Source organism: Microchirus variegatus (assembly GCF_963457635.1).
Source record: "Microchirus variegatus genome assembly, chromosome: 8".
Taxonomy (NCBI): Eukaryota; Metazoa; Chordata; class Actinopteri; order Pleuronectiformes; family Soleidae; genus Microchirus; species Microchirus variegatus.
Window position 1 is genome coordinate 16,003,025 of NC_139809.1, and position 18,347 is coordinate 16,021,371.

An 18,347-nucleotide genomic window follows, 5' to 3' on the forward strand; every position below is an offset into this window, starting at 1 on the left:
AGCTTGCTCTTTGTCTAATTGATGTGTAACACGAGCAGCGTGTGGGCCAATGTGTTTTGACCATGTGTCGAATGACGTAAGGGGAAATGTGCTGGAGCAAAACACAGGGCGTAGACCATTGGCTGACATCAGTGACGTCACAAATCACATTATATAGGTATATATATTATTCATATATGTTATAAATGCAGATTTTATAAATGCAGATTTTTCAATCTTTACCAGACGTCTTTGCTAAGTCTATGGTCCAGTTCCGGAAAATCTGATGTGCTCTTGCGCCTATTTGTGGGCCCCTCTATAAATAGGAGCCGGTTGGCAACACATGCATGTCTATGATAGGCAGTTACAGAGACTTTCTTCACAGAGTCTGCGTCCAAAGCAAATTGGCAACATCTCAATGGTAAGTTGATTGATTTTATTATTTTTTTAGCCATGTTACAAGGTGACAAAGAAACATTGAATTATAATCTTAACACGTACGAGCCAAATGGCATGTTTTGGGTTTTGAGTTTGACCACTGACAGCCCTTCCACAACATGATAGCCGGTCTATTTATAACCTGCTCCAAGGCAAGTGCTTTTGCTCGATCGGAAAGGACAAGCTTTGAGTCTGGACTTGTGTGCGTCGAGTCTTCTTGAAAACAAACGTCCAAGGGGTGTGAAATCTGAAAATGTCTTCTGTTGACTTCTGAAACCTTGATTCTTCTTCTGTTTTTCCTCTCCAGGGATTTTTACATGGATAACACCACTAAGTTTGAGCCTTGAGTGTTGTTGTTTTTTGTCGAGCTGTGGACGGACCACGGGACAGTTGCTGCGTACTCTGGCTCACACGTTCTTCTTGGATCTTACTTGTGTTTCTTGGGGAATCCAGCTTTAGCGGACAATGACTTCCAGAAGGCCTATGATTCGCTCTTACTCGGAGGGCAGCTCTTCTAACGGCCGCACGGAGAGAAGCAACAGTTACCTCTCAAATGTTAGGCCTGAAAACAGGTAGACAGCCTCACATCATTGATATAATCCATGTGTTTGTGCCATATATCTCTGTTTCTGTTTTTGAAATGATCATTCTTAGGATCCCCGTAAAACAGATGGGGTTAGGGTTGGAGTTGGGGGTTAGGGTTAGGGTTGGGGTTTAACCACCAACTTGGTGGTTGAAGAGGAGAGCTTTTATTTCTTCACCAAGGAAGTTATGTCTAGGGTTAAGGGTTAGGGGTTAGGGTTAGGGCTGGGGTTTAGGGTTAGTGCATCAAAATAGTGGTTGAAGAGGAGAGCTTTTATTTCTTCACCAAGGAAGTTATGGTGTGGACATGTTTATCTGTTCCTGAGAAGGATTACTCAAGAAGCATGGTTTGATTGAAAGTATGCGAGGATGTACAGTAGGTTGCAGTGATCTGGATCCATGGATGCAGATTCAGGAAGTTTTTAAACTATATTTGAACCTTGTGAGATTGAGGGTAAAGGTGGGCTCCATATATGCAGATCTTAATTAATCATTTGCCTCCTCTCTGAATAGCTATTCAAGGTATTCTCGCTACAGGCCAACGAGGTAATCACTTTTCAAAACATTCCTCCCTAAAACTAACTTTTTTTTTTTTCAACACGTCTTAACTATAATGTAATTGTCCGATTTGTCCACTGTTGCATTCAATTTTATGGATAAACTTGGGTTTTGTTGTTGGATTGACGACCCCTGTTTTGCCTGACAATTTCCCATCATGTCTCTGTGTCACCTTTTTCTCCTTCCCCCTTCCTCTCCCCAAACTTTATTCACTACCAGAATCTTCCATTAACATCCCCTCCTGAGAATGTGCTGCACAGAGTCGGAGATGTCACTAAATGCTGTGGTTGAAAGGGAAATAACGAAGTTGACCGTCGTATTAATTCAGTGTTTTCTTCCAGGAGCACGCTATGCAGCGTCATGGCTCAGCTGACCGAGGACGTGCAGCCGTCCTTTGAGACCACGCTCAAATCAAAAGCTGTGTCGGAGACCTGCAACGTGAAGTTCAGCTGTGTGGTGTCAGGTAGTTCCTGGTTTGGCTTATTTCTCCTGCATTTGCTTGAGATTTGTTGGTCTTTTTCTGGTGCTTTTTCAAGTTGGTTTTTCAAGATGACGTGAACTGCAGGCAGATTGAATCAGCAGACACGTCCAACTGCAGCTGCTCCTGTGTGACACATCCCAGACATGATGCAACACATCCATGCCAAGCCTCTGCTCTATTTTGTTTACTCTATAAGCCATCCCACCGGCTGCTTATCACCGTTGCATACACTACCGTTCAAAAGTTTGGGGTCACCTATACAATTTTTTGGTGTTTTCCATTAAAACTCACACTTGTATTAATCAAAAGAGTTGCAAAATGAATAGAAAACATGGTCAAGACATTGACGATATTAGCAATAAGGATTTTTATTCAAAATAATAATTTTGCCCTTCAAACCATCAAAACTGTTTTCAACTGTGCCAACATCATTGCACAAGGATTTTCAATGGTTTTCAAGGGTTTTCTAATCATCCAATAGCCTTCTAATGCGATTAGCAAACACAATATACCATTAGAACACTGGAAATGGGCCTCTATACACCTACAGTATGTACATATTCCATTAAAAACCAGACGTTTGCAGCTAGAATAGTCGTTTACCACATTAACAATGTATAGAGTGTATTTCTGATTAATTTAATGTTATATCCATTGGGTTTTCCTTCAAAAATAAGGACATTTCTCCCTCCCTCTTCATTTTCCCACACTTTTGAGCAGTACTGTATATTTTTCAAACTTACTTACGAAGACTGTAAAATGGATTGCCCAATAATTGGTTCATTATCGTCTGTCCGTGTCCACAGGTTACCCAGCTCCAGAACTGAAATGGTACAAAGATGACACTGAGATGGACCGGTACTGTGGACTTCCAAAATATGAAATTCACCGAAACGGAAAAACTCACACCCTCCATATTTACAAGTACGTAAGAGGATCAAATTAGCAAGAATGCTGCTTGTTTTAAAGGTCCAATGTGTAAGAACTAGTGACATCTAGTGGTGAGACTCACCCCACACCAACTATGGTGTCCTTCCAGAAGACCAGAAAGGATGTACACTTGCAATGTCTACAAACACAGAGGCACAAAATGGTGGCCTTAATGAAGCAAGCCCTTTGCTTATACGACTATAAAAACCCAACAATTTTTTACCACTTCATCCTCCACATTAGGGTTGTGGGGCCACAGGAGCCCAGCTGACATAGGGCGAAAGGCAGGATACAATCTAGACAGGTTGCCAGTCCAAACAATTTTCATTTTAAAGTCATTGTTCACCTACAAAAACACACTGTTGGGTAGTATATTGAATTTCTAATTGTTGTTGTTATTGTTTCTGTTTTAGCTGCACATTGGACGACGCAGCCATCTATCAGGTCTCGGCCAGCAACAGTAAAGGCATCGTTTCCTGCTCGGGAGTTCTGGAGGTCGGCACCATGAACGAATTCCAGATACACCAGCGATTCTTTGCAAAACTGAAACAGAAAGCAGAGAAGAAGAAGAAAGAGTTGGCGGGCCAAACCAAGAAAGAGGACAAAGAGAACGTCCAGAAAGAAAAACCGCAGGCTAGTCCCGAACGTCCTCCGAGGAAGCGTCACATCTCGCTACCGCCACAGGACACGCAGGTGGTCAAGAAGCCTGATGTTGGGGAACAACTGGGAGCTGCTGCAGAACCTAATGGAGTTACCATGGAAGTGGCCTCTGCCACATCCATAGACAGTGGCCTGGAGAAGGAGACACCTCCGTCTACGGACACTCTGGCTACAAAGAAAATAAAGATCTCAAATGGAGTGGATGATGGAGTTAACGTAAGCAGCAACAAGGGCAGTAGTAGTAGAACCAATATGATGGGGATTGGAGGTGAAAATGGTTACGATGGAGGAATGGGCTTGGCACAGTTTCTAGCAGACACTCTCCAATCTCAGGCCGCTGAGGAGAAACAGAACTCGCCGCAGCTGGAGAAACATTTAAATAACAGTAAAGAGACAGAGACGGAAGAGCAAGTAAAAGCTCTGGTGGAGGAACACAAGAGAAAGAAGAGCCGAGAAGAGGATTTTGCCAAAGAAAGTGAGAATGAACGAGAAAGGCCAGTGGAGGCGTTGCATACGACAGCTCACGCTAAACGTGGTTCCGAGGTCAAACATCACAGCAAGGCTTACAAGGATCACGAGCACCACAACATCCAGGCGTCCCTCACCTCGGTGCTCCACACAGTTAAAGACTTCTTCTTTGGTAAAAGTAAGAAGGACTTTCACGATCACAAGGACAACAAGGGCCGAGAGTTTGACCACGACCCAGTTCAGCCCGAAATGCCACCCTCGTTCCAGTTGCAATCACAATGCGCCGCAGATGTGCCCGAGCCTCCCTCTGAGGACGCCGTGCCCATGGAAACAGATGAGCCCAAGGTGCCTTTAGATAGTACGCAACAGGCAGTGTCCTCGGAAACACACAAACGCAGATTTCCATTCACGGACTTGCCAACAGCTCATAAACAACCACCTGAGCATGCAGAGGAGTCCACAGGGCAGAGGGTCAAGGAGGCTTATGATCCTGTGCAGGCCATGGAAGTGTGTGTGGGGGCAGGGAGCAGCAGCCGTCCAGGAGAGGACTTGTCATTGTCTCAGCTTCAGGTTCTCACTGAGGTATGTACAATGATCTTAGAGCTGGCAGCTACTTGAAGTTATATTTAGACTGCATCTGAGTGGGGGTGAGCTACTTCAAGGGCCAAGGCTTCAAGTGTGACAGATTGGGATTTGGCTGCAGCTGGATGGGAATGTCCATCCATCCGTTATCTACCACTTTATCCTCCACCAGAGCGGAGCTGTGCCAATCTCAGCTGACATAGGGCGATAGGCGGGGGTCACAGCCCTGGAAAGTTTGCCAGTCAATCGCAGGGGCCACATATAGACACAAAAACAACCATTCACTCTACCATTCACACCTATGGTCAATTTAGAGTGACCAATTTGCTTAATCCCCAAATCTGCATGTCTTTGGACTGTGGGAGGAAGCCGGAGAACCCTGGAGAAAACTTACACAACCTAACCCTAACCCCATACCATGAATTATCTACCACTTTATCGTCCACCAGAGGGTCACAGGGGTTGCTGTGCCTATCTCAGCTGACATAGGGTGATAGGCGGGGGTACACCCTGAACAGTTCGCCAGTCCATTGCCCCCGCCACATATAGAGACAAACAACCATTCACTCACACTCTCACACCTATGGTCAATTTAGACTGACCCATTTACCTAATCCCCAAATCTGCATGTCTTTGGACTGTGGGAGGAAGCCAGAGAACCCTGGAGAAAACTCACACAACCATACCATAACCCCAATTAATTTAGGAAAATGTTTTCTGAAGTCGCCAGATTTTCAGATTACAGATTTATACTTTTAAAACAAATGTATATATTACTATGTTAATATTTCTAGTAGTTTGTTCTTTTTTGTTATTGCTCTTTTTCATTTTCTTGTGTGTAATGCTGTAATCTATCTATCTATCTATCTATCTATCTATCTATCTATCTATCTATCTATGTAAAAGATAGGTTACAGTTAGACAAAATTCTACCTAGCTAGATAGTTGTTTGTTTTGTGTAAATTTAGGCTAAAGTTAGCTAAAATTGATCTATCTATCTATCTATCTATCTATCTATCTATCTATCTATCTATCTATCTATCTATCTATGTAAAAGATAGGTTAAAGTTAGACAAAATTCTACCTAGCTAGATAGTTGTTTGTTTTGTGTAAATCTAGGCTAAAGTTAACTTAAAGTGATCTATCTATCTATCTATCTATCTATCTATCTATCTATCTATCTATCTATCTATCTATCTATCTATCTATCTATCTATCTATCTATCTATCTATCTATCAGAGTTGAATCATCCAACTTCCTGGCCTTCACTTTTCAAACCAGCTGTATACGATCACTTTCATGCACAGTCACTTGCAGTAACCAACCACAGCATTGCCTCAGTGAGCATGTGTTGGGGCGAAAGACATTGAATTGACCAGCAGTGGGTTTGAAGTGAGTCAGCCTGCATGTGTGTGAGGCTGTGGTTTTTACAGCATCAACAACATCACTCGAGAGAGCGACGGGCCAAACACGAGAGTGTAGGAAACATCTATAACCCATAAGTAATGGAGCAACTTATGCTAAAATTATATATGTGTAGGTGGTGGTGGTGGGGGTTGATGTTAGCACACATCTCAGTGGTCGGCTGCACGAAGTCAGACACTTCACAGATCATGATGAAACCTGAACGTCTGCCATAGATCTCGTTGCAAACAGGGCTTTGCGCGGCAGATGACTGCGTTGTGAGTTTTTTTTATAGAGCGAGTTGTGCAGCAGGTCTGAGCAGGCATGACAGGAGGACCCAGTCACATTGGACACATTCCTCACGCTGTCCGCTGTGTCTTAAAATAAACCTCTTCCTCCTGTGGAGGAAGACGAGAGGAGAGGAAGGCAGCACTTCTGCCTCCGCGGTGTCCGGAGATTGTTTCGTGTCTGTCACGTGTGGGCGATTTGGATTATCACGCTATGGCACTCATGCACCGCACACTTTACACCCCATGCAATAAAAAAGGTGATAGAAATACTTGGCAATGTACCATTTTCTAAGTCATTTGATATGTTTGCTCTTCATTTTGGAAGGAAAAAGGCAATTGAAGAACAACAACATACACTTGCGTTCAAAGGTTTGGGCTCACCTGTACAATTTTTGTTGTGTTTTCCATTAAAAGTCACACTTTTATTCATCAAAAGAGTTGCAAAATGAATAGAAAATATAGTCAAGACATTGACAAGGTTAGAAATAATGATTTTTATTCCAAATAATAATATTGCCCTTTCGTCAAAGAACCAGCAAAACTGTTTTCAGCTCTGCTAGCATCATTGCGCAAGGGTTTTCTAATCATCCAATAGCCTTCTAACGCAATTAGCAAACACAAAGATAGGTTAAAGTTATCCAAAATTCTAGCTAGCTAGATAGCTGTTTGTTTTCTGTAAATTTAGGCTAAAGTTAGCTTAAAGGGACACTTTGTAGTATTTATGGGTTTATATGACCCAAAATCCACTCTTTTATACATATAATGTGCTCCTGCATTGTCTATTCGCTGTATAATATTCTTTGTTTCATTTTCGTAGTGTTTCAAAAAGTCATGTAAAATAACATGGTCGCGGGCCACGACTGCATTGCCACGACGCCATGTTTCTACGGGAGCCTGTAAGGACAAACGCGAGAGAACAATTCAAGTGTTGCTTTACTTGCAGCGGAAATCCTGCCTCTACTCTCTCCGCTTCGTCTGCTACGGCCGTGGTAGCTCACCCTGAGGATACCATAGCGCTCAGGGAAGGGAGGGGGTGAGCAGAGGAGCAGTTCTTTGTTGTAAATTTCAGCCTCTCCTCTAGATGGCACTATAAACTACTTACTTCACCTTTAAAGTGATCTATCTAGCTAGTGAAAGACATTGACAAGATTAGAAATAATGATTTTTATTCAAATCATAATCATCATAATAATAATTTTGCCCTTTCGTCAAAGAACCAGCAAAACAGCTGTGCTAACATCATTGAGCAAGGGTTTTCTAATCATCCAATAGCCTTGTAACGCAATTAGCAAACACAATGTACCATTAGAACACAGAACACATTAGTTTGCAGCTAAAACAGGCGAATAGTCCTCGACCCAAAACTTTTTAAATTGTTGTGTAGTATTACACAGTAATACAAATACAACGGATTTGTGAATGAGTTTATTCTTTGGTGATTTATATATTTAGCAGTGTGCCGTACAATGGCACGTTAAAGAATAAGGGAAGTGACTTTAAAGCATTATTCACGTGCACGAGGAGTAGTCAGTCGTGTGTCGTCGATGTGGAACTGCGACTGTGCCAAGGTAATGCGAGACTTAATGGGTGACTAATTTGAGGAAGTCGGAGCGTTTATCTCGACAATGTTTTCTCACGAGTTGGACACGAGAGCTATTATTTACACGGTGGACATGTGGAGGTGAACGCAGCTTCTGTGTTTGTTTGTTTTTAGAATAAATGCAACACCAGTTCCCTTCCTCTGAAAAGCCGCAACTTCTTTTTTTTCATTAATGCTCATCACACTTGTTGTAATGATGATGTTCCACACACACACACACACACACACACACACACACACACACACACACACACACACACACACACACACACACAGAGATAGTGGTGATGAAGATGCAAGCATGCTCAACAGATTCCCTCAGAAACTACAGCTAAGTCTGTTTTTCTTCTCTGAACACACAAGCAAATTCAACAGTGGTTTGTTTTGGACATAAAAGTAGTCACGAAGAAGTGTTAAATGAGAAAAATCCATACATTTAATTTGACCCTTGACTGTGTAAACAGCTGTCTTGTTGCACGTGACTCGCAGTGCTGAAAATCAGCTGACACCGGTCATAAATACACCAACTTTATCTGCCGTGTTTACACGTTGCATAATTGTCATTTTTGCAGATAAAAGTTTACAGAATGGTTGAACCCGTTTGCTTCTTTTCTATAGGGGGGGGGGGGATTTTACCTCCTGCTATCGAGTTTCGTGTGTGTGAATGCGTCGCGGCCCACGCTTCCGTTGATTTATGGCAGGAAAAACATGGTTCAGTCTAAACACGTTTCAGCTCGGCGGGGAGTCACAAAGGTCACGGCAGTAACTCTGCTATAACAAGCTCGCATCGTGTCATTTTCTACCTCCCCATATGTGGTATTGAGTGATATTTTCCAGGTCATGAAACGTACCGTGTGTCATTTCTGCCACTCGGTTGGGGCCCTCTGAACTTTTTTATTCTATTTGAGGCTGATTGACACTGAAGCAGGGTCACGTGGAGTCGCAGCGATTAGAATTGTCGCTCTATAGCGAGAAGGTCACGGGGTTTGGATCCCGGGTTCGACGAGTGCATGTTCTCCCGTGCGCACTCTTAGAAATAAAATTGCTAAGTCGAACCATATAAGGTTCTTCGGCTAGTCCTCAAAGGAGAACCCTTTTGGAGGGTTCCACCAAGAACCCTTTTAAAACCCTTTCTTCAGGAAAGGGGATTTAAAAAGTTCTCTGGATCAAAATGGTTCTTACTGGAACCATTAGTGTTACCAAGAACACTTGAAAAACACTTTCTTCAGGAAAGCAAATGGTTCCAGGTAGAACCTCAGCCCTTGTAGAAGGACCCTTTTGGAACCCTTATTTCTAAGAGTGTGTGTGGGTTCTCTCCGGGTACTCTAGCGTCTTCCCACAGTCCCACTGTTTGCATATTATATCTTTTAGTGAAGTTTTGCACGTGTTTGTGAAAGAAAATTATTCACCATACCGTTCAAAAGTTTGGGGTCGCTTAGAAATGTTCTTCTTTTTGAAGGAAAAGCACTTTTTTTTCAATGAATATAACATTAAATGAATCAGAAATACACTCTATACATTGTTAATGTGGTAAACGACTATTCTAGCTGCAAACGTCTGGTTTTTAATGGAATATGTACATACTGTAGGTGTATAGAGGCCCATTTCCAGTTCTAATGGTACATTGTGTTTGCTAATTGCGTTAGAAGGCTATTGGATGATAAGAAAAGCCTTGTGCAAATACGTTAGCATAGCTGAAAACAGTTTTGCTCGTTCTTGTCAATGTCTTGACTATATTTTCTATTCATTTTGCAACTCTTTTGATGAATAAAAGTGTGACTTTTAATGGAAAACACCAAAAAATGTGTATAGGTGACCCCAAACTTTTGAAAGGCAGTGTATGCTATGGAGGTAACTCCTACTAATGTTTGTTTTTTTCAGGTAAAGGACAAAGATGCTCAGGTGGCCTCAGTTACCAAAGAGGATCCTGTGAAACAACAAGAGCCAGATGTCCTGGTAGTTTTGCCACAGGCTACAAGAGATGAGTCGTCACCCATTCAAGATGCATGTGTCTTATCACAAATCAAAGACCTGAGTGGAGAAGAACACCCCGCTACGCCCACTATCACTACCACGGAAGAAAGCTGGATTCCCCCCCGGTGTCTTATCTCGTTGTCAGACAGCGAGCACCTTGGACAGACGCCGACCGAAACACCGGAAGAGGAGCAGCTGAATGAAACACGCGAAGAAGGCAAGGCTGCCGAAGAGAAAGGCCGCTCCCCCGCTGAGCTGCGTGAGGAAGAGAAAGCTGAAGTGAAATCCAGCCGGCAGCCTCGCGTACACACAAACAGATCTGAGATTACAGAATTAGCGACATCTTCGCTGGAAGAGAGAATCGAGCCCTGCGAATATAGAGCGCGAGATCAGGTGCTCTCTGAACAGGCTGCAGAGAACAGCGGTGCAAAAGAGGAGGCCCGGGGTACTTCACCCAGTCAGGAAATAAATGTAGGATTTCCGCCCACTGCAGAGAGTTCAGAGTCGGTTGACCTAAAAACGCAGCGTGAAAGTGGAGAGGAAAGGGCGCGAGGCCGCAACCTCATCGCAGAGCCGAGTTCACGCCCAGGTTTTGTGGCTGAAGATGCGAAAAGTGACTCGAAGCATGAACTGAATTCTGCTTTAGAAAGGAGTTTAGAAGTCGTCACGTGCGACAGTGAGGATTTAAAGTTTGAAATGAAGAGAGAGGAAGTAGAGAGTGGAGTGGAAATGTTGGATGATTCAAATACACTTCCAGTTTCACAGAATGAGGAGGAGAAAGTTTTGGAAGAACAGAGCAAAGAAACCGCACGTGGAGACGGTGGCGAGAGACGACCGATATCGGAGGATATCCCGCAAGTTCACATATCTGTGGTCGAAGACACCGCCGATATTGTAAATATAGCAAATGTGAACCACAATGAACATTTTGTCATCCCAAAGATTGAAATCGTGGAGCCTGAGCTCAAAGAGTGCACCGTTTGGGAACCAGAACCGGCCGCTTTGCCGGACCGCGATGTAACACGCGTGTCAGAGACGATGATTAAAGACGAGAGCGTGACTGATTCTCCAGGCTCTCCGCCCACAGACCGAGATATGCAGCAGCATGGCAACCTCTCACCCACAGAGAAAGACCAGGAAGTTGCACAATTAACCAACGAGGCGAAGCAGCCACAGGTGATGAGCGGCCAACGGCTCGCTCGGATGAACCACACTTCAGTTCCTCTTATAAATGTTTCATGCACTGATGATGAAGTGGTGAAGGCCCACGTTCCACATGCGCTGCAGCCTTCAGAATCCCCAACGGTGCCTGTGTTCGTCGTGCCTCCCATCTCTGTCACTTGTCACGAAAGCGATCCTGGACTGAAGCTGCCCACTCTGAGTCAGTGGACAGAAACTGAAACCTCCACGCAAACAGGAACAAATACTGATAACAACGTGGCCACGAAGGCTGACAAAAGTAGAAAGCAGGACATTGAAGAAGTGGCCGAAAAGTGCAGGAAAGAGATCGCCCCCGCTGTGGTCTGCGAAACTCCACCAACACCAAAGGCTACCGATAATGTGCTGCCCTTTACTAAGACAATGGAAGACAGTCCTGAAACCATGAAGACAAAATCTCTTAAAGAGGCCAAAACAGAGCCGTTTGTGTCTATCGAGGACCTTCAAAGAAACAGGTGTCCTGTTGACAGGCTCAGCTCTAAACCCCCAGCACATCCGTCCCTGAGTCCGGCCAGCCTTCGCCGGTTTATGTCTAAAACGGACGCAGACAACGAGACGACGACGAGCGTCTCCGACAAGGTCGACGAAGACCTCAGCGGCGGTTCGACGCCAACGTCCCTCTCCTGTGAAAACAGCCCTCGGCTGAAGCGGCGAGACAGCCTGACGCTCATACGCTCCGCCACGCCCGAGGAGTTGGCCTCGGGAGCCCGCCGTAAAATCTTCATCGCGAAGCCCAAGGAGGACGGAGACGGCGTGGCGAGCGGCGTCCTGGACACTCAAGGCAGGAAGGAGTCGCCGTACATGTCGCCCAGCCAGTCCCGCCGAGCGTCTCTGCTGCTGCAGGCCCCCAAAGGGCAGAACACCCCGCCGATGGAGAGGCGCTCGCCTCTGATGAACCGCAGGAAGGCCACCTTAGAGGTGCCCAAAGTGGACGACGCGCCCAAAGAAGAACCAGGCGGCAAAAGAGACGAGAAACCAGCTGAAAAGAAGCCAGACCCTCTGAGAGGTACAGAGAAACACCGTCTGACATTTGGTTGTTTCCTCATACGCTTACACTACACTGCTAAGTAGAACCATATAAGGTTCTTCGGCTTGTCCTCATAGGAGAACCCTTTTTGGCTCCACCTGGAGGGTTCCACCAAGAACCATTTTAAAACCCTTTATTCAGAAAAGGGGTTTTAAAGGGTTCTCTGGATCAAAATGGTTCTTACTGGAGCCATTAGTGTTACCAAGAACCCTTGAAAAACCCCTTTCTTCCGTAAAGGGGTTTTTCAGAAGCAAATGGTTCCAGGTAGAACTTCAGCCCTTGTAGAAGAACCCATTTTGGAACCCTTATTTCCAAGAGTGTAGGAGTCATTGGTTTGTTACAGTCCTCAGTCTCACCATGAAATGTCACTCTTGCCCTCGCACTGAACTTTTAATACGGATATTCCGCTCACGGTTTACACGATTTAAACTTTACTTAAGTCTGACTGTGAGTCACACTGATAAACCTACTGCTGTCAAAACTCCAACAGAATCCCATAATCTGAGGAACATTGAACCATATTTATGTAGATACCACTTCTTAATATGAATTTAGTTCATTGTGAGAATGACCGTATTCACGTGAAGGCCACCAGATAATTAATGCTAGTGTATTATTCAGACGACTTAATCTGTATACCAATCAGAATATCACATATTATACAGTTATTGATATGGACAACATCATACATAACCTTTTAACAGGAAGAAGAAATCTCTGACAGAACCAGACTCAGGTGTGCGTCCATCTGCCTCGACCGGTTGGGGTGAAAGGGAAAAATCGGGAATTTATATGAACAGACTGATGATTAAATGTTTTGAAGACATAATAAAAAAAATTATTAAAATACGTATTGATCAAACACGGTAGATGGGGTTTCCTGGTACATCTGATCGGCTCTTGAGGAAACGGTAACATTAGAATGTGTCCCCTCTCACTTCTCCAGTACAGTGTATATTTAACTATGGACTCTCCGCACACTCTCCAACCCCCCCGCGTCTCTTTCTCTTCTTGCACCACCAGCTCCGCAGGTCATCCGTAAGATCCGCGGAGAGCCGTTCCCCGACGCCTCCGGACACCTGAAGCTGTGGTGCCAGTTCTTCAACGTCCTCAGCGACTCCACCGTCAAGTGGTTCAGAGACGAAGAGGAAATACTTGAGATCAAGAGAAGGTAACGCACCACAGTTTTTAGGAAACAATAATGCCCCCCACTCCCCACCACCCACCATCCCTCAAGGATGAGCAGGATTTATTTGGGTCCCCGTGGCCTCCTGTCTTTTCTCATGTTCTCACTGCAGAGACGTCCAGCTCATGTGACTGTGAGCGACCACAGCTGTGACACAGAGAGAGTTGAATCTGTGGCCAGACACAGAAAAGTGTAACCTGACACTATATTTTTCCTCACCTCCAGGACGCATTAAAAGTCTATATATGGGCGACTGGTTGCTGTGTCAGCAGGGCCACTTCTCCCCCGCCGTATGCCTTTGTCTCTCAGTGACACCGTGTGGGCTTTTACGTGAACTGCCAGAGTTAGGTGCACGTTTGATGTGTGGTGTGGTTTTGTTTGTTTCCCCCAAGTGGAGGTGACGAAAGCCAAGTAGCGCTGGCGATCGTGCTGGCGTCCAGCAAAGACTGCGCGGTTTACGGCTGCACCATCAACAACGAATACGGCACAGACACCACTGACTTCCTGCTCAGCGAAGACAGTAAGATGGAGAGAATTGGACGTGCAATCTGCATCTAACAATGTCAAAATATGCATTTATGTGTCGTTTATGTGTTCACAGTTCTCTCTGAAATCCTACTAAGAGAGGATTTGGAAGGTAGGCGATGTACCAAACAAGTTTTTGTTTACGTTTTATACATCGCTGTTCTGCGTTTCACATTCTTTGACTTTTTCTTCAGTGGGAGAAGAGATCGAGATGACGCCACTGCTGTTCCCCAAAGGCCTGGTGGACAGCGGCACTTGGGGCGAGAAGTACTTTGGCCGCATCGTGACCGAGACGGTGAACGTCGGGGACGGCTGTGCTCACAAGGCCTGCAGAGTCAGGGTGATTTACGGCTTGGATCCCGTCTTTGACTCGGGAAGCAGCTGCGTCATCAAAGTCCAAAGCCCCATCGCTTACGGAACTAAACAAGAGAGCAGCCTCGTAGAGAGGAGCCAAGAGATCACCAAGCAAGTGAGTGATGGTCCTTTTGTCACTTTGTTCTGAAGACATTTTCTTCTGGATCTCACTGGGTATTTCTTCTTCTTTTCCGACCTGTAAACACGTGTGTAATACTCTGACCAACAACGATAACACATTCCAGATGACTTAAATCACCTTCTCCTCATCATTCCAATGCTTGGTTTGAACGTCAGCAGGTCGCCTTGACCGGGTCGACTTTGCAGCCTCGTAATGGTCTGATAAGATATTTGCGTTAATGAGAAGTTGAATAGTTCCTAGTACCTAATGAAGGTGGCTCATGTGTGGGTGCATTTCGTGTCTGATTTCAATCAATCAATCAATATTTATCTGTATAGCCCACAGTTTACAAAACATAGTTTGTCTCACGGGACTTCACAGGGTTGGTAACATCCTCTGTCCTTAGACCTTCGACCAGGGTAAGGAAAAACTACCAGGGAAAAAACCCTTGTAAAAGGGAAAAAGAGTAGAATCCTTAGGGAGAACCACAGGTGAGGGATCCACTCTCTGGACGGACATACGTGCAGTAGATGTTACCCAAAACATACAATACACAATGACAAAGAATAAAAAGTAAATGAATTCTTTGTGTTGCCAGGAATGCAAAGTTCAAAACATGATTCGGGAATACTGCAAAATCTTTGCAGCGGAAGCGAGAGTCAACGAGAACTTTGGCTTTTCACTTGAGTGAGTAGCACAACGATGAGTTATACTGTAAATTCTGTTGATTCTGTGACAGGCCCACTCCACGATGTTTTGTGTGTGTTCCTGCAGAGTGATCCCTCGGTATCTGATGTACCGGCCTGCAAACTCAGTGCCGTACGCCACAGTGGAGGCAGCTCTCGAAGGCGTCTTCCTTCGGTACTGTATGATGGACCCTAAAGGCACATTGATTACTCAGACTGTTTCTGAAGTGGAGCAGAAATGCAGCACCTTCCAGCACTGGATCCATCAGTGGACACATGGCAATTTATTCGTGACTCGTCTGGAAGGTGAGCCACACGAGTGACAAATGATCTACACTACCGTTCAAAAGTTTGGTGTCACTTAGAAATGTCCTTATTTTTGAAGGAAAAGCCCTTTTTTTCAATGAATATAACATTAAATGAATCAGAAATACACTCTATACTTTGTTAATGTGGTAAACGACTATTCTAGCTGCAAACGTCTGGTTTTTAATGGAATATGTACATAGGTGTATAGAGGTGTTCTATTGGTACATTGTGTTTGCTAATTGCGTTAGAAGACTGTTGGATGGTTAGAAAATCATTATTTACTAATTTTGTCACTGTCTTGACTATAATTTCTTTTCATTTTGCAACTCTTTTGATGAATAAAAGTGTGACTTTTAAAGGAAACACCAAAAAATTGTATCGGTGACTTCAAACTTTTGAACGGTTGCGTATTTGTGGGAATGAAAAACATCAATCCAACTTGAATCATCTCTATGATTTTGAATTGCAGGTGTTGAAAACAAGCTTACCAACATCGGAGTTGTGACCAAGTCGAAAGGGTTCGTATTTTTTTCATCGACATGATTAGCAAAACATGCTAACGCTATTGGCATTTTTTTCGGCAGGAGAAGCTAAAACAAAGTTGTCGTCTCTTATTTCAGATACCAAGGGTTAACAGAGATTGGTTCTCCGGAGGTATTCGAGCAGTTCCAGACGCAGCATCAGTGCAACTACTACTGTGGACTTCTTGGCCTGCGCCCTCTGAAGTCTATGGACTCGCAGCCGAGCAAGATGAAGGGCTCCAGGAGCCCCCTCCTCAACCGCAAGATCGGCTCCAGCAGCCCGCAGACGCAGCGCAAAGATAAAAGCCCTCAGATGTCAAGGAAGGCAAATTCTAGCCCAAAAGTGGCCCGAAAGATCCTGGAGACTGAGGACAATAAAGCAGACGCCAAACTGCATCCTTCAGAAATTGTTGATGCTCTGCAAACAAGTTAGTTAGAAAGAGGGGCTTCTTCTTCTGCTTCAGGCGATGCGTAAATGCTTCTAGTGGTTAAGTATTACCCGTGTCCTTCCACTTACCAAAGCCAGCACGGATCACGGAGTAAAAGTGTTGCGTCATTACTGTGAAAGTCAACATGGCGACCCATGAAACGACCCTTTTCCCGTGTTGACCTCTAGTTAAAATGGTTTATGAGCGTCTGGAGTGATGGGCTCAAGGTTTTTGACCTTTAGAGCTCTAAAGTCTTTGTCTTATCATGTCTATGAACGGGCAAACAAAGCTCCTTCCAACGTTTGCTAGCTTAACATTTTGCTAGCTAGTGTTTTCATCATAAGGACTGTTAAAAAAACGAAAAAACAGCTGCAAACACAGAGTTGATTCAGGTATGAAATGCTTCGTGTCACGTCTACGATGTACATAATGTGCACGGTAGAACGTTTATGTGAGAGGAGGAGATGTTATTATTTATCGTTAGCATTTAGCACAGCAAAGTTGAGCTCATGCTGCAGGAACAATACCACCATTTCTTTTTTTTTAGGGTCAAAGATGTTTGTGTGCACTTTGTATTTGGCATTCATTTTTTTTAGAATGTTTGTCGTAGAGGTCATCTGTATTTAGGACTTTATATAACAGAGTTTCTCAATCCTGGTCCTCTATCCATGTTTTAGATGTTTCCCTGCTCCAACACACCTGATTCAAATTAATAGGTTGTTGTCAGGCTGAGTTAGAAAAGGGGAAACATCTAAAACATGGATAAAGGACCAGGATTGAGAAACCCTGCTTTATAATCCATGCTGGAGAATGGCACTATCTGAGCAATAAGCACTAAGGGGTTTTACCGGTGAACTCCTTAACTACAGCATGCTTATGTGTGTTTCCTCTGTCTGTTGTACTATGGACTGTGTGATAAAAAGCGCTATGAAGAACACAGAAAACTCCCTGAAAGGTCCAGTGTGTAACATTTGAGTTAAGTGTACACAATCACCCGATTGTACGAATTATTGTTTTCCAGCTCTATCGAGGTCCCCACTTTGGACCACCATGTTTTTTTACTGGTGCTGGGCAACGTTAACGCCAAAGCTAACGCATGACGCGTTTCCATGACGACTGACAAAAACGCGGCTGATGTCATATTTGTGTGCCGCGAGTCCAGGCACTGTTTACCAGTTAGCTCTGTTAGCTACGCTAGCGCTGTTAGCGCTCCTACAGTCGAACTGGAGCGGTCTTTTTATTAAATGAAAAGAGCAGCGCTACAAATAACCAGCGTACCTGTGTACTGCGTATGTGTGCCTCTGTTTTTAAAGTTTAGCGTTACTAATTTTAACAACTGGGAGTCATGTAAAACATGACGTCACACGCGTCTTTTTTCCAGTCAGTTGTCGTAGAGACGTTGACGTCGTTAACCGCCGTTAACGTGTTAATATGCCCAGCACTAGATTTTACAGAAGCCCACAATGGACAAATTAAACATCTTTTTGAGTTTTAATGCTAACTGGATGCTACATAAGTTCTTCAACACTCTTGGAAGGGCAGGCTGAGGTGAGGGACTTTCCGTTTCAATATGAAACTTTACCAATAAATGTTGCTAAATTGTAAACACTGAACCTTTTGGGCTTTTCTCAGCTACGTCTCCACTCTTTGATTACAATAAAAGAAGAAGAAAAAAAGAAGATTTCTGTAATCAATTCTTTCGTGAATGATCAACTGAAGCTTTCGAACCAGTCCCTCCTAATTTGCATGAAGCCTTATTAATGGATAAAAGCACAATTATGGGAATATTTGACCAGGCGATGATAGCGAAAACACGGTGATGTGAAGGTGTGAACGTACTGTCGCGTTGTGCTAATGTGTACATAAAGTCAGAGGACTGTGTGGCTAACAAACGTGTGTGAATGAGTGACTGAATGAATACATGTCAGCTAATGTTCCCTTTTTTAAATAAATAAATACATGTGAAAAACAGTTGTGTCAAAGCATGATTCACTTTTTATTACACAAATATAACATTTTCCACAC

At 44.0% G+C, this 18,347-nt stretch overlaps 1 protein-coding gene across 3 annotated transcripts; it reads left to right on the forward strand.

The window, feature by feature from the left end:
- The first annotated feature begins 301 nt into the window (after positions 1-301).
- alpk3a (alpha-kinase 3a) lies at positions 302-18,283 on the forward strand. 3 transcript variants are annotated; one of them, XM_083893564.1, is made up of 14 exons: positions 302-400; positions 725-989; positions 1,899-2,020; positions 2,845-2,962; positions 3,382-4,678; positions 9,855-12,171; positions 13,216-13,363; positions 13,771-13,898; positions 13,980-14,015; positions 14,098-14,372; positions 14,977-15,065; positions 15,153-15,370; positions 15,843-15,891; positions 15,994-18,283. In XM_083893564.1, the coding sequence occupies exons 2-14, from the start codon at positions 883-885 to the stop codon at positions 16,325-16,327; spliced, it is 5,238 nt and encodes a 1,745-aa protein (XP_083749690.1). In that variant the 5' UTR covers positions 302-400; positions 725-882; the 3' UTR covers positions 16,328-18,283. The 3 variants fall into 3 exon arrangements, with proteins under 3 accessions (XP_083749690.1, XP_083749691.1, XP_083749689.1); XM_083893565.1 differs by lacking the exon at positions 302-400 and adding an exon at positions 592-619; XM_083893563.1 differs by lacking the exon at positions 302-400 and having other exon boundaries at positions 608-989.
- Positions 18,284-18,347: the final 64 nt, after the last annotated feature.

Excerpts from the sequence above, each read along its gene's own strand:
- alpk3a (XM_083893564.1), top strand. The coding sequence starts at position 883 with ATGACTTCCAGAAGGCCTATGATTCGCTCTTACTCGGAGGGCAGCTCT. Across the intron at positions 2,963-3,381 it reads CACACCCTCCATATTTACAA|CTGCACATTGGACGACGCAG; the intron begins GTACGTAAGAGG and ends TTTCTGTTTTAG. Across the intron at positions 14,373-14,976 it reads GCCAAGAGATCACCAAGCAA|GAATGCAAAGTTCAAAACAT; the intron begins GTGAGTGATGGT and ends TTGTGTTGCCAG.